Raw genomic sequence first — 14,521 nt, 5'->3', positions numbered from 1 at the left:
AATCTAATGCTATTGTGCAACTCTTTAGTAAACAGACAGTGTATTTTTAAATATTACTAGATAAATATTAGAATGTGCAAAAAAAACTGGTGACTTTCCTATGACCTCTCTTCACTACATGGTCAAAGGATAAAACTTTAAAACTAATATATTTATATACAGTACCTACCGCAAAAAGTTGCTCTGCATAAATTAAACAGACCTCTTTTTACTAATTAAATGAATGTCATACAAAATATTTAAAGTTTTAAGATAAGTTCTAAAAATATTTTATCGTTTTGTAAGTAAATTGACAAAACGATACTTCATCACGTAATTAAGTTGCTTCATCCAAATAATTAAGCTTTATATTTTATTATTTATATACAGCTGAAACCACACAAAATTGCACCTGTACAATAGCAAAGTCGCAGATTATATTAATTGGTAATTACTTAAAATGGAAGAATATCGCTTTTTGCAACTATTATTAAATTACCTTAACTAATGTTTCATCTCTGACTTTGTAAGGTCCGATTTAAGTGAAAATTGCATCAAAATTTTAATAAATGAAAACAGAAATGGAAATATTTATTTTATTAAAACTTGGTGACTTAAAGTATCTAAAACAAATGTAATTCTTTAGCGTATAATATGCATAAATTTACTTTGGCAAGAAAAGTATGTTAAAATAAATTATTTATAATAAACAATTATTTCAATCTGATACAACCATAGGCAACCCAATATACGTAACTGATACATAATAAACCAAATGAAGTAATTTGCCACAAACAAATTATCTTTTGCATTACGTAAATACACAACATTATTCGTTTTCTCGTAATAAATTAAAATGTGGAACAAGGAATGCTTTTATTTTAATAAGTGTCAAAATTCTTGACCCATACTAATAACTGTAATTATAATTTCAAAATAAAATGTAAGGTACTTTCTTCAATTTTATTTTTAACTAATAAGTAAATGTTGACATCAAAAGCTTTAAAGCGAATTGTAGGACAGGAGTTCTAAATAAAAATTTCCGTAAATATTCTAATAATATTGAGATATGTACGTATGTAATAGCTGATTGCATTAATCTCGTTAATGCAGCATTTAATATTGATAAATGGATTGTTATCGTGGCAGAAAGGTGCATCATTTTGCAAGGTGCGGTCTTTAAAAGATATTGGCTAATACATGTAGATACATAATAAAATGACCATCCCATTTAATTTTGTATCTTAAAACTGTATTTTTACGTTAATTAATCGCTTATTGGAGAATTTGAAAGTGAAAATACAATAAATCCTGGTAGTTACAAACTCCATTTGTAACTAACAAAACAGAAAGTAAAAATACGTTTTATTTATTGTCTCAAACTTTTACTTTTTTGCAATTGAATGCACTAAAATTAAAGAACAGAACAGCCAATTAAAAAATTTTATTTATTTTTCTTTACTAGCTTTACGAATAACAAATATAACAAATAATTAATTACAGGTAAAAGCTTGTTTACTTTTTATTCATTTATAGCTTGAATTTGGATTTTCTAATTTTCCTACTTAATGTAAACTTATAGTGCGCAAAAATTTGAATTATAGGCACTGTATCGCCATCTAGTGTGACCTTGCTGCTATTAAAATTTATTTTTACGAAATTTAATAGTCAATATAGGCAACACACAGTACGTTATATTCAAAATGTAATACTTGTGGAGTATTACACTTTTCGGCTGTAAATCATTCGATTTGTGAATAATACAAGAACAATTGGCAAATATATTCTATCAATCACTCATATTTATAAAAGCAGCCCTTATAATGTTTATATAACACTCACTTACTGCAGCTCTAATTAATTATCAAAAAACAAATCAGTTGGAGTGCAATTAATTTTCTTGTTTTAAGACAAACTAACAGCAATGTCGTTTTTAAAACAAATAAATAGCACAATGATTAATTAATTTGGACTTCAAAACTAAATTTCTTGTAAATATCGAATAAACAAATAAATACTCGCAATAGATTTATTTAAATAAAACAAAAATATAGGTACATCACATTATTAAGCTATTTCCTAATTGTATAATAATTAATGGTTTATTATTAATTACGTTAAATTATTATTTTAACCGAAGAAAAANTAACAAAAATTTATATTAAATGAAAACAAAATAAACAAAAAAGAATGAAGTATGCATATAAATAAAAGCTATTTTATTTTATTATTTTTAAAAGTATTTAATACTGAAAATTCTTTCAGAACATTAAATCGACTTTTTAAGCCCAGTGTGATGTGACTGTAAGGCTTTGCTAGCTCGCTAGGTGCCTGTGGAATCCCACAGAACCTCCTAACTGTAGGAGACAATAAAGTTAAATTTTGAATCAATCCAAAAGCAGTAGATGTTGTCCAGTACAAAATAAGACACTAAAAAAAAGAAGAATTCATTAAAAATACATATGTATCTCCATTTTATTTTACTGATTACCGAAGGGACACAAGCAGACACAGGAATAATTAGCACACTTAAACCTCTAAATAAATTTGTTATTCCTTTTTGAAACTTTGAAGGTACATTTCTTCTTGATAACATCTGAACCTAACGAAATGATACATAAAAATAGTCAAATATCCTTTTCAAAAATGGAAAATAAGCATTTTTATTCTATGTAATGAAAATGGCTAAACAAATAAATGAAAAAATTAAAACTTACTTCTACTATGGCTAAATTCAGTAATCCTAATGTAACAGGAAAAATAAAGGTTGAATCAGATACAGTAAGATTAGGAATCCAGCCAAATCCACCAACAGTAAGACCAATAAAATTTAATTCAGCACCCAAATCTCTATTTGGTAACATATATACAAGATTTCTGAGAGACACTGAAAGGCAAATCCATAAAGGTATTTGAAATATCATTAGAAGTCCTGCCTTAAATGGATGGCAATTTTCTCTGACTATTAAATTATTCCACTGCTTCTTTATCTAAAAAAAATCGATAATTCCTCCTGTATGGTTTAGAAAAATGAACAAACGATCTTACTGATTTTCTAAAATGAAATTTTGCTTGTCTTTCGTCCCAATTATACAATTTTATTGCAACTGCTAATTCCTTTTTGAGCTCCTCAGCTAATCCTTTCATTTCTAGGTTTATATTCTCGATTTTTGCAAGGATGTACTGTTGATATACAGCTAATGGCACAGTAATGCATGTTCTAAATATAATTGTCGTAAGTACAATTGAAGCCCACCAAGGAAGGCCAGTTTTGTCATGAACATCTACTAGAAACTGTTGAATGTACCCCACTGGAGTACTTTCAGAAATTGACTTAAAGATACCAGCCTGAGTTTTAGCCAAATCTTCTACGGTACTTTTAAACGTGAACTGTCTATTATTTAAGTAAATTAAAAGGGGACCACAGGGAGAATATAATATTTGTCTTCCCAATGCCGGCTTTAAACAATGTCGAAACTGCACTTGACACGAACTTAAGTGTGCTTTTTGAAAGTTAAGATTAGATCTTAATATTTTACAATAGCTCATAACTGCACAAACTAGTTACAAAATATATACATACATAATTACTGTTAATTATTTATTTTTTGTTTGATTCCCAACAAAAATCAAACGTTTAACCTCAAATCTCGTTGTCAAAAACAGCTGTTCAACAAAGTGACAGGTAGTGGCAAATTTTATCCAGNCAAAATTTTTGTAGTGCTTTTCGAAACGATTCATTTGCTTCTTAGTTGTCTAAAAACCGTTTCCAAACATTACGAAATCCGAATTTTACTTTTGAAAACAAGAGTCAAACCGCTCACAGAATTATCTCATTATTAAACTTATAGGGCCATTTTTCTACCTTCTATCGAAATTTCAACAGCTCTCATCTTTTTCTGTCTTTTACCTTCTACAAAATTTTTGTAGTGCTTTTCGAAACGATTCATTTGCTTCTTAGTTGTCTAAAAACCGTTTCCAAACATTACGAAATCCGAATTTTACTTTTGAAAACCGCAGAGCAAAAAGAAATTATTTTATATGAATAAGAAAGCACTTACCCTGCTAATATCTACTTCAGACTGCCATTTGGGCCTTACAACATAGTCTTTACTTGAAGGTACAGGAACCCTGGCTCTCCCTATCCAACCCTTATCACCTGGTCTTAAAGCCCTGCAAGGAAGAAAATATTTAAAAAAGAAATCATAAATATCACAATATTCTTATTACTTTTGATCTGTAGAAGAAGTGAGTGCTCTTGATATGTCCTTTTTACCAGAAGAAGACTGTTCTTCCAACCTTCTTCTTTTAGGTAACTGCTCCATGTCCCTTTGCAGTCTTTCCTCACGAGTCATAGCTACAAAAGTTCAAATTAACCATCAATTAAGGCTACACAAAAGAAATACATTAATACCTTTGAAATCTGCCGATAAATTGAAAATGGGTCTTGCCCATTCGCTTATTAATTTCCCAGCTCTTTCCCTGTTATCCTTGGTCTCCTTTGGGTGCTTGTACAAATACATAACAGCCTTTCCTATGCCAGAGTGCTTTAAAGTTTGTTGATCTATTGGGGGAAACTAAACAAAAAAAATATTTAACTGAAAAGTTCAGAAAAAAAGGAATCAAAACTTTATCTTACTTCAGCCAGTAGTCTAATGATCGAGTCACGAACTTGTAAAGATGGCATAGACCTGTCAGGCATGGGAGCTAACCAATCAGTTAGGACAGTGAGCACATTGTGTTCTATAAAGGCCAACTGTAAATCGTGCTTTTTAAGCTGTGACATTACCTTTGGAAGCATGCCAATTTTTCTTGTGGCTGGTTGACGATTTTGATTAGCTTTTCGATCTTCCTAAAAATAGTAATAAAACAAAATACCATTTATTACCCCTTTTCCTTTTATAAGTAATCTCACAAACCTCAGCTGCAATTCGCATGTCTGCTAAAAGTTGAGCGATAATGTCGTCGTTATCGTTAATAATATCGATGTCTTTTCTTTTACGACGTTTCGATTGCTCCTCCCTCTTTCTCTGCATCATTGTCTCAAAGTCTGATACATGCTCGCCCCTAAAAAAGAAAATTAGAATTAAAATAGATTTAATATACACAAATAATTTCTTTTACCCCCTATCGCCACGTGGGCCGACTTCATCATCTGAATCGTCAGAAACATCAGGAAGCACTTCAGAAGGATGATGTTCCTCGGCTTCTCCGGGTACAGCTTGAACGTCTAAATGACCCGCTTCTTGTTCACCTTCGGCCTCACTTGATTTCTTTTTAGATCCTTCTTCGTCCTCAGAATCTGATAGGTGTTTACGTTTCTTCCTTACTCCAACTATTTAATTATAAGCAGTAGACGTGTTTTTACCTGATAGCTATTTTTAATTACCCTCAGATCCTGAGCGGGAACCAGACCTTGAACGGGACCTTGAACGAGATTTAGACCTAGAAACCGATCTTGATCCGGATCTCACTGATCCCGAACGTGACCTAGACCTCGACTTTCTTGATAGTGATCTGGATCTAGACCTTGATCCCGACCTGGACCTTCTCGAGCCAGATCTAGACCTTGCTGAGCCTGATCTAGATTTTCTAGATCCTGATGAAGATCTAGACCTCGATCTAGATTTCCTTGAACCTGACCCAGACCTCACTGATCCCGACCTGGACCTCCTAGAACCAGATCTCGATCTCCCAGAGACCGATCTAGATTTTCTGGAACCTGATCTGGACCTTCTAGACCCAGACCTTGACCTCCTAGACCCAGATCGAGACCTTCTAGAACCAGATCTTGACCTCTTAGACCCAGATCTTGACCTCCTAGATCCCGATCTTGACCTTGCTGATCCAGACCTTGAGCGCCTTGACCCAGATCTAGAACGGGCTGAACCTGATCTTGATCTTGGAGAAGCTGATCTGGAATGTACTGAAACTGACCACGACTTATTAGAGCCGGATCGGGATCTACGAGAACCCGATCTTGATCTCCTAGATCCTCCTGACTTGGCTGATGCATGGGACTGTACCGATACTGATCTAGACCTTGATTTAGACTTTGACTTAGATTTTGATCGTGAACGTGACTTTGACTTAGCCCTTGCTGAAGATGCTGATTTTGATCTAGAACGAGACTTCGATTTTGACCTGGAACGAGACTTCAATTTCGATCGAGAACGAGATTTCCTAGAGGCATTGCTATGTACAGAAGCAGATCTTTTAGAGTCGTTCGATTTCGATCGTGAACTAGATCGCGATCGTACTGAAGCTGCAGATCCTGATCTAGACCGTGCAGATGCTTTAGAAACTGATCTTGACCTTCTGGAAACATCAGAGCCTGATCTAGATCTTTTAGAAGCTCTGGAGCCAGACCTAGATCTTTTAGAAGCTCTGGAGCCAGACCTAGATCTTTTAGAAGCTCTAGAGCCGGATCTAGATCTTGATGGTGAATGGTATGTTCGTGAGTATACTGACGGTGATTTGGAGCGCGATCTTGAACGAGATTTTGATTTAGAATTAGATCTGTGTGATCCTGATTGTGAACCTGAATGTGATCTTGCACTACCAGCACTCTTGCTTCTAAAAAGGACATCAGTACTTCATATATTAAAGAGCAGCTAAAGAAAGTAATTTACCTTGACCGTGAACGTGATTTTGACTTTGCACTTCTGTTAGATTTATTTGAAGCAGCTGACCCAGTCGGAGATCTGGGAGATGCTTCTTTATGAGGACTTTTTACAGGTTCATATGAACTTGATCTTGATCTAGATTGTTCTCTACTCTTTACTGGTGAGACATCGATAGTCATAGAGCCAGAATCAGAGGCTACCGACTTAGAACGAGATCGAGATTTTCGTTTACCATATGCATGTCCATTAACTTCAGGAGAACAAGATCGTGATTTTGTCAAAGTTTCCTTAGTATTCACAGTAATATGGGGATCTTCTAGAGGAATAATAACTTATCAACATGGATTAAATCTATAAATATAGCTAATTGTTTCACAAATACTTTACCTTTATCAACATCCATGGTTTGTTTGGTTAAGTTTTCGTTTGTCCCAAAAATAAAGTGCTCCGTTTATCACTAAAGAATGAGACTCAGCTAAGAAATTAACCCCCTCTTCGAGAGTAACACATCAAACAAGTCTCTTTCACTTATTTACTTGCTGTTTAAAAAACTTTATTGCAATTTAATTCAGGATAATTACATGCTATTTTATCTGTAAACAGCAACAGCAAACCATAGACAACACCAAACTATAGCATTTGACAACAACTGCAGCCAACTACTTAATATAATTTCCTACAGCGAACGAATTACTAACATGCCAATAGAAAATTTGTACAATATAGTTAGTGAGGTTAAGTTTATTAAATGTATTTATTTATAAATACAGAGAAATGAACTTGAAAACTTCACAAAATTTCAAAAAAGGTATATGAAAAAGGCCGCTTTCACATTTTAGTCATACGTAGCAATTTAAAAATGATTAAGATTAGGGCTTTAAATCGTGACTCATTATCCGACGAAGATGCCCCAACCATACGCAGAGAAGCCCAAGTAATATTTTATTTTTAACAAATATATAAAGGTGTTTACATTTTATTGCATGATTTAGGAGGAAATTGCCCTCGACATGTACAATAAAGCTTTACGACATCAATGCAATGGGAATTATGAAGAGGCTGTTTCAATTCTTGAAAAACTCTTAACAGAGAATATTCCCCAGCTAGAATCACAAGGCGGACTCCCCAAGACTATGTCAACCCTTAAATATTCATGTTATTTCAATGTAGGGAATATTTATGTCCAGAAAAAGAATGATTCTGATGCCTTAGATAATTTTCTAAAGGTTTGCCTTAACAAATATTTTTGAAATAGTTTAATTGATAACTATATTTTAGGCTGCAGATTTGGACTCTTCTGATGTTACATTGTGGCATAAAATAGGCACAATAGCTTTAAAATTAGACAGGTTTCGCCAAGCTGCTTATGCTTTCCTAAAGGTCTGTTTTATGTTATGATAATAACAAGTAAAATTGTTCTTGTTTTTGCATCTAATAGGGCCTGGAATGCAATGAGTCTCACTGGCCTTGTTTGGATAAACTAATTTCAGTTTTATATGCTATTCAAGATACAGTGACATGCCTCTTATATATAGGAAAAGCACTCGTTTTAGATAAAGATTACATTAAAGGTCATGTGGTTAGAAAACTCATTTTTGAATCTAACCCAGCTGCTAAAGAATACTATCAAGCATACAATCCGGATTAGTAAGCACAGCAGAATGTTATTTCAATCGTACTGTATAAATAAAATTATTTATAGTATTTTAGAGCCTGATTTTGATGGTGTGGTTACAGAAGAAGATGAAAAAATGATAATAAAAAATTTGGAGCCTTTATGTAAAAGATTAAACGAAGTGGAAAAAAGTTTTGGCCCCAAACCACTCCCATGTATAGCACTGCCAACTGCTTTGCAAGATTTTACTTGGGTTTCACTAGGAAAAACCATATTAAATCTCCACAATTATATAACTGAAAATAAGCTGGTAAATTGAGAGAAAGGATTTATTATTTTGATCAAAAACATTGTTTAAATAAATATGTGAATAGAACTTCTAAGACATGTACATAAGTATGCAAATGATTTTTTTGAGACTTTCTTTATTTTGTTAGAGTTACTTTTCAAAAGTGGACATAACAAAATGTATGAGCAGGGAATACACTGATGTTGAAGCAGTTCCCATTGAAAACACGGCGGAAAACTCCAACGAAAATGTAATAGATGCAAAACCCATTGTTTTACCAAGCACTGAACCACAAACTATGGAAGTAGAAAATGAAGTAAAACCTGAAGACAATTTTGAACAACGTCGTCCCTCTTTAAGTAGTGAAAATAATAATTTAAGTGAACCTAATTGCAGTCAAGGAGAAGATAACGATGAAGTGAATTCATTATTATCTGTTTTGCACTATTTTTTTAACATTTTATTTATTTTAGATGGATCAGGATACTGAAGACCAAGAGGATAATTCCGAACAGAAAGAGGAGAAAAAACGAACTGCAAAACGCAAACGTGACTTACTTTCAGATCTGCAGATCTGGGGGTGGCATAGCAAAAGGAAATCAGCAAAGAAAGGAAAAAGTGAAAAGGATTTTACCATTCAAGGTGCCCTCACAAGGATAATACCGTCGTATTTGCTGTAAGATTTTTATAATTGATTTAAACAGAAAATAATTTTACAATTCTATAAATACATCCTCAAAAGAATCTATTTGTTTTTCTAGTCCAAATGGTATAAACATAGAAAGAAATAAAAATTTTGATAAAAACAAAGGCATTGATAATATATTCACTAATTTCAAAAGCCAATTATCTTCGACTTCTGTAAACTTGTAAGTGCACATTCAATGATTTGTAATTACCTCAAAACACTGTAAAATGTTTGTTTTAAGTGAAAAATACTTTGGAACTGAAAATGAAAAAAACGACGTTACTAACTTTTGGACTAAAGAGCGCGAACATTTGGATGTTGTTGATTTAATTGAAGAGTATACTGTATCTTTAGCCAAAATGTGGAACAAAAAATGGCCAAAAGAATTAATTTCGTTGTATTTAAAAGCCTATGATAAATACAGGTAAACATTATGTGAAACGTAAGGTGTTTAGTTACATACACCTGGTTTATTTTGAACTGAAACCTATTTAAAACGTTTTTTATGCATCTAAAGTTTTTTTCTCTCAGGGAACATTTTGAACACCCTGAGCTGTTTAATGGTTTGTCTTCATTTGAAGAGATAAAAAATGACGCTTTAGTGACTTTGATGTATGGAGAAATTGTATATTTTTATTTAAAAACGTAAGTAGGACAATTTCAAGCAAATATGACTTTCAAAATAATTTTTCGTGTTCTAGAGAAGACAAAGACAAACGAAAGGTGCATCCAACTTCTTTGATTCAATTACAGTTGTTAAGTACTTGGAAAGAACAGTGGCAGGAAGATTATTTTATAATGTTTGTAAGAATACACTGGCTAAGAGCTTACGTCCTTAAAGGACTTTCTAATCATACTCTTGCAATTTGTGCATATCAACTGGTAATTTAATTTTAAGTTTACTTTAGTTGGGTTTATGTATATATATTAAACGTACAAAAAATACATTAAACCTTATATTTTCAGATAGAAGAAGTTATAAATGAGGAAGAGAGTAATAAGACTGATTCCCAGTTTATGTTAGTATTACCAAACTGTACTAATTATAATATGATAACAAAGGAAATCACACAAAAACTACTGCACCATTTAGAAATGTAAGTAATGTTTTTCCATTGTCCACAAATGTATGAATTAATACAAAATGTTTTGTATATTTATTTTTGTTTAAAAATTGATTTAAGATTAATAATCTTACTATTTTCATTAAAATGCATTATTAAAAGATTTTTTACCCATTTATTATGTACATAAATAAGTAAACGTGGATAAATATTTAACCGATTTTATCTATTTAAACTTAGTATATCTACCACGTTTTAAGACTATTTACTCTTTTACTTAATACCAATTACAAAATAAAAACATATTAATTGCTGATATTAACTCCTCTTGTTAGAATCGAATCATTGAGTCACGTACAAGCCCTTTACGAAAAGCAATTATATCATGAAGTCATCGACATTCTAAAACAAACTTTTAATTGTGGTTCAAATGCTCCCACGTGGGGTAAAATGGGCAGACCTGCACAGTTAGGCTTCCTGCTACATTCCTATTGGTTCGTCGATCGAATAGAATGTTTCATTTGGACTGAAAAATGTTTGTCTGAAGCAACTGAACACTTCATAAGTCCCACAGTGGATGACGATAAATGGGACATGCTACTATGCAAGTGTATTAGCATTCTTCATGAAATAATCAAAGAAGAAACAGTAACAGTTGGTAAGAAAAATCTAAGAGCCAAACGATTTTTTTTATGTTATTGCAGCCAAATTATTTTCAATTTTTCCACTAAATTAGGATTATAAAAAACTGATTTATTACCAAAGCTTTTAATTTTTTAGTCGATAATCTTTCCCAAGAAAATCGAATTAGATTGATAGAAAATTTATGTAGAATAGTCACCAAACAATTAAATAGTGAAGGAAGATCTACCATCCCTCTGGGAACCGTAACACCCTGGCTTGTTTTACATTATATTTTATTAAGGTAGTACCCAAATAAATCTTAATTGACCCAAAATTAATTACAAATTACTTAGGGAAGAACACCGACAGCAAGCTAAAAGAATAACAAAGCATGTTAAGAAAGATAAAAGACTGAGTGGCAGTAAGTCAGCTTCGGAACCAATTAATGAAGAAGTACCCCCTTCTATAGCAGTCCTATTTTCAGCACATGAATTTTTAGGTAAAACATTTACTAAACATATGCATGGAGATTAATTAAATTAATTACATGTTTCGTTTAGGCAACAAAAGCTGGTGTTTAACAAACGAAGGGGAACTGCTTCACTTCCTTATCGATAAAATTCTAGATCGATTAGACACCCCAATTTTCGAACCGTTACGTGACAAAATCGATATACACTTAGAACAGGCATTTTTCTGTCTTTACCAACATCCAAGTAAAAAGAATAAGGTAAAAATTACAGTGGTATGCATACTACCTGGTAAATTCAAAAATTTTCGAATAGGTTTCACGGCACTTGGCAGATCACAACGTAAATCCCATAAAATTATCTTGGGAACGGGCACAACAGCTTTACGAATTCTTTTGCCCTGAAGCTTTGCCAGAATTCGAATCGTTCAAGTCTATATCAATCTCTCCAGATTTGGAGCAACTTTTGCAAAGAATTACGGCCTTAGTTCCAAGTCAATATGATCCAAATCCGCTAATACCAAAAATCAGAGACTATATCAAAGGAAATGCAGAAAATTTACCAGAACCGATAGATTTTCCGATTAAAGCACGAGCCATTTATTACTTATTAGGCGACTACTATTTCAAACAAAGCGAAGTAGGAAAAAGTTTGAAATATTTCTTATTGGATCTTTCTTGTAATCCATTACGACTAGATTCATGGGCAAACATGGCGTTAGGGCTTGCGAATAGATTAGAAAACAAGCTGAACCTTTGCGAAAGCTTCAAGAATGAACAAGAGTTTAACGATGAAGCCAAAAGTGCGCAGGCCTGTTTCAAACAAGCTCTCAAACTTGCCGATAATCACATTACTTTATGGATCGAATTTGGATCTTTTGAATACGCAGTTCATTCTTATTATTCCAGAATATTAAAGTACGAATCAGACACCATAAGCATGGAAAAGTAAGTCAGCTGTCTTCATTTCATTTTATTTTGCAAATGTACATTTTAATATCTAATTTTTTATTAAAAGGTTCGAAAAATTAGAAAACCAAAAGGAACAATATTTGGATAGTTCAGGCAAAAGTTTCAAAAAGGCATTAGACCTACATCAGCAAGAAGAAGTCGAGCAAGATGAACGTTGGTTACACCATTACATGATGGGCAAAGTTGCGGAAAAACGAAGAATGGAACCTGCAGAATATTTACAACACTACTTAACGGTATTTACAACTCCTTCCATCTTAATTAATGTACGCACTTTATTTAATATTCTCGTTTAAGGCTTTAGAACTCCTCCAGGAAAACAAAGCTGCTTATCCCGAGAAAATAAACTACAACAGCCCTCAACATTTGGCAGTCGAAGTGTTGGAAATACACTACAGGGTCCATGCGTCCGTATTAAAATATTTAGAGTTGCACGAGGGCAAAAATATACCAATAGCAATTGGAAAAATGTTTAAGAAATGTCTGGACAGATGCGCATTTCCCGAAGGAAATTATACTGCAGTTCAACAAATAGATAACAAAGAGCCCCCTCAAGAAAAAACGGCAGCAGTAGAAAGCGAGATAACTGAAAAAGAAATTACAACTGAAACTGTGCCTGAAGTAACTCAGCTAAAACAGGACGAAAAAGAAGTCGATATTAAGAAAACCTTGAATCAAGTCAAAGAATTGCCAGGGAAAGAACCAGTCACTTTAGATAACGATGCCAAAGATGTTATCATGATATCTGATTCTGATGATGAAAGAGGATCAATAAAAACCAGTAAGTGCCACAAAATCGCTTTTAAAGCAAGAGGTGTAATTAATTATTTATAGAGCAAAATAATAGCGAAGACGAAATATTATTATCTCCTCCTCAACAATTAAGAATTAAAAACGTACAAGAATTGATGGACGAAGTGATGCTGAAAACTATGAAGGAAGAAGAAGCAATCGAAGATATCGATTCTGACCCAGCCAATGCCGAAGCAGAATTCAATAAATTCTTCGAAAGCACAAAAGAAAAATTGCAAACGGAAATAAGCAAATGTATAAAAGAGGAACAAGAAACCATCGAAAAGAACGAGACAGCAAAATATGTAGAAGATAAAAAAGTAATTGAAATTAAAACGAAGAAAGAAGACGAAGAAAAGGGCATTCGGGTACATATATTTAATACTATACATATTTAATGAATTCTAATAATTTTTTTTTAATTTCAGAAATCTCTTGATGATACTACAACAACATGCAGTTCATCGAGTGATTCTTCCAGTTCTGACTCTGACAGTGACGATTCTAGCAGCACAACATCTACAGCCACTTCTTCAGATGCTCCCACAGGCTTTCTAAGTAACTCAGAAATAGATAATCTCATTAATCAGTGCGTAGAAGGTATTTATTTTATTATTGGGACCCGTCACAAATTCTTCAGTCTTTTATTTAAGGTTTGGAGCAGTACATTATCAGACTCCCTCAAAATTACAAAGCACTTTACCGGTTAACCCACCTTTTCTTCCATTACAAATCGAGGAAGGACTTATCAAAGTGCAGACAGCTCCTTCTGGGGCAGTACAGATGTCGGAATAATATGTTGGTAACGGGATTATTTTCTGATAGGAAAACGAACAACTTTTTTAATGTAAGTCTTTTTTTGTAATAAACTTTTCTTCTTTATTACATTAATCAACATTAAAGGGAGTCTGGAGAATTCCTTCAGGTGAAATAGACCGCCCAGGTTCCCTAGCAGCTCATATGGTGAGATGTGTAACAATACTTTTACAAGTACTTCGAAACACCAACGATCACAAAATTCTATTAGATGTATGTCTACAGTTGAGGAGGATACCTGACCAGGACAAGTAAGATTTTGTATTGTGATTTATTTTTTTTTTTTTATTATTTCACATAATAATCTTTTTTTTTTCTTCCAATTTCTAGGGTTTACGTTAAAGAAACAGATAGAATTCAATTGGCAGATCACGCCCTGTTCCTTTGTATGCAATCCTTGAAAGTCCAAGTCAAAAACATCAACAACATGAGCCACAGTTCTGCTCAGAAATTTCTACTAGATCTGTACAGGGCTTATCAGCGTGTTCAAAAACATATTATGGAAAAGGAACGTGACTTTTCAGGGATGCTTGAAGAAGTGTACAAGAAATTTATGAAAGAAAAGGTAACTACAACTTCTAGCTTCT

The 14,521-nt window shown here is 33.0% G+C and overlaps 3 protein-coding genes across 3 annotated transcripts in view; 1 reads left to right on the top strand and 2 right to left on the bottom strand.

Moving 5' to 3' along the window:
* Positions 1–2,180: 2,180 nt before the first annotated feature.
* On the bottom strand, positions 2,181–3,637 carry LOC112906501 (cytochrome c oxidase assembly protein COX18, mitochondrial-like). Its single transcript, XM_025980730.1, has 4 exons — positions 3,028–3,637; positions 2,697–2,969; positions 2,471–2,581; positions 2,181–2,409 (listed from the first exon to the last, which is right to left on the bottom strand). The coding sequence occupies exons 1-4, from the start codon at positions 3,526–3,528 to the stop codon at positions 2,194–2,196; spliced, it is 1,101 nt and encodes a 366-aa protein (XP_025836515.1). The 5' UTR covers positions 3,529–3,637; the 3' UTR covers positions 2,181–2,193.
* Positions 3,638–3,824: 187 nt separating this feature from the next.
* Positions 3,825–5,018, bottom strand: LOC108734011 (protein IWS1 homolog). The gene is made up of 6 exons (XM_025980750.1): positions 4,899–5,018; positions 4,619–4,831; positions 4,394–4,556; positions 4,210–4,336; positions 4,041–4,152; positions 3,825–3,944 (listed from the first exon to the last, which is right to left on the bottom strand). The coding sequence occupies exons 1-6, from the start codon at positions 5,016–5,018 to the stop codon at positions 3,825–3,827; spliced, it is 855 nt and encodes a 284-aa protein (XP_025836535.1).
* A 2,299-nt stretch (positions 5,019–7,317) lies between these two features.
* The window catches only part of LOC108734010 (calcineurin-binding protein cabin-1-like), an 18,631-nt gene continuing 11,427 nt past the window's right edge, over positions 7,318–14,521 (top strand). Inside the window, exons 1-23 of the mRNA XM_025980796.1 lie at positions 7,318–7,539; positions 7,598–7,831; positions 7,884–7,985; positions 8,044–8,252; positions 8,308–8,530; positions 8,658–8,927; positions 8,983–9,185; positions 9,271–9,378; positions 9,439–9,621; positions 9,729–9,842; positions 9,899–10,079; positions 10,164–10,294; positions 10,597–10,919; positions 11,042–11,186; positions 11,239–11,384; positions 11,446–11,615; positions 11,671–12,302; positions 12,373–12,562; positions 12,624–13,107; positions 13,161–13,486; positions 13,547–13,718; positions 13,772–13,965; positions 14,022–14,145. Coding sequence (XP_025836581.1) covers positions 7,465–7,539; positions 7,598–7,831; positions 7,884–7,985; positions 8,044–8,252; positions 8,308–8,530; positions 8,658–8,927; positions 8,983–9,185; positions 9,271–9,378; positions 9,439–9,621; positions 9,729–9,842; positions 9,899–10,079; positions 10,164–10,294; positions 10,597–10,919; positions 11,042–11,186; positions 11,239–11,384; positions 11,446–11,615; positions 11,671–12,302; positions 12,373–12,562; positions 12,624–13,107; positions 13,161–13,486; positions 13,547–13,718; positions 13,772–13,965; positions 14,022–14,145 — 4,939 coding nt within the window. The 5' untranslated portion in view covers positions 7,318–7,464. The remainder of the gene's footprint in view (positions 7,540–7,597; positions 7,832–7,883; positions 7,986–8,043; positions 8,253–8,307; positions 8,531–8,657; positions 8,928–8,982; positions 9,186–9,270; positions 9,379–9,438; positions 9,622–9,728; positions 9,843–9,898; positions 10,080–10,163; positions 10,295–10,596; positions 10,920–11,041; positions 11,187–11,238; positions 11,385–11,445; positions 11,616–11,670; positions 12,303–12,372; positions 12,563–12,623; positions 13,108–13,160; positions 13,487–13,546; positions 13,719–13,771; positions 13,966–14,021; positions 14,146–14,521) is intronic.

This window comes from Agrilus planipennis, unplaced genomic scaffold (assembly GCF_000699045.2).
Source record: "Agrilus planipennis isolate EAB-ADULT unplaced genomic scaffold, Apla_2.0 scaffold8, whole genome shotgun sequence".
NCBI lineage: Eukaryota > Metazoa > Arthropoda > Insecta > Coleoptera > Buprestidae > Agrilus > Agrilus planipennis.
Note: the sequence above shows the minus strand (reverse complement) of the source record. Positions and strands in the feature narration are given on the sequence as shown.

Excerpts from the sequence above, each read along its gene's own strand:
- LOC112906501 (XM_025980730.1), bottom strand. The coding sequence starts at position 3,528 with ATGAGCTATTGTAAAATATTAAGATCTAATCTTAACTTTCAAAAAGCA. Across the intron at positions 2,970-3,027 it reads AATTTCATTTTAGAAAATCA|ATAAAGAAGCAGTGGAATAA; the intron begins GTAAGATCGTTT and ends GATTTTTTTTAG. Across the intron at positions 2,582-2,696 it reads TGAATTTAGCCATAGTAGAA|GTTCAGATGTTATCAAGAAG; the intron begins GTAAGTTTTAAT and ends TCATTTCGTTAG.
- LOC108734011 (XM_025980750.1), bottom strand. The coding sequence starts at position 5,018 with ATGATGCAGAGAAAGAGGGAGGAGCAATCGAAACGTCGTAAAAGAAAA. Across the intron at positions 4,832-4,898 it reads ACATGCGAATTGCAGCTGAG|GAAGATCGAAAAGCTAATCA; the intron begins GTTTGTGAGATT and ends TACTATTTTTAG. Across the intron at positions 4,337-4,393 it reads TTTATCGGCAGATTTCAAAG|CTATGACTCGTGAGGAAAGA; the intron begins GTATTAATGTAT and ends GAACTTTTGTAG.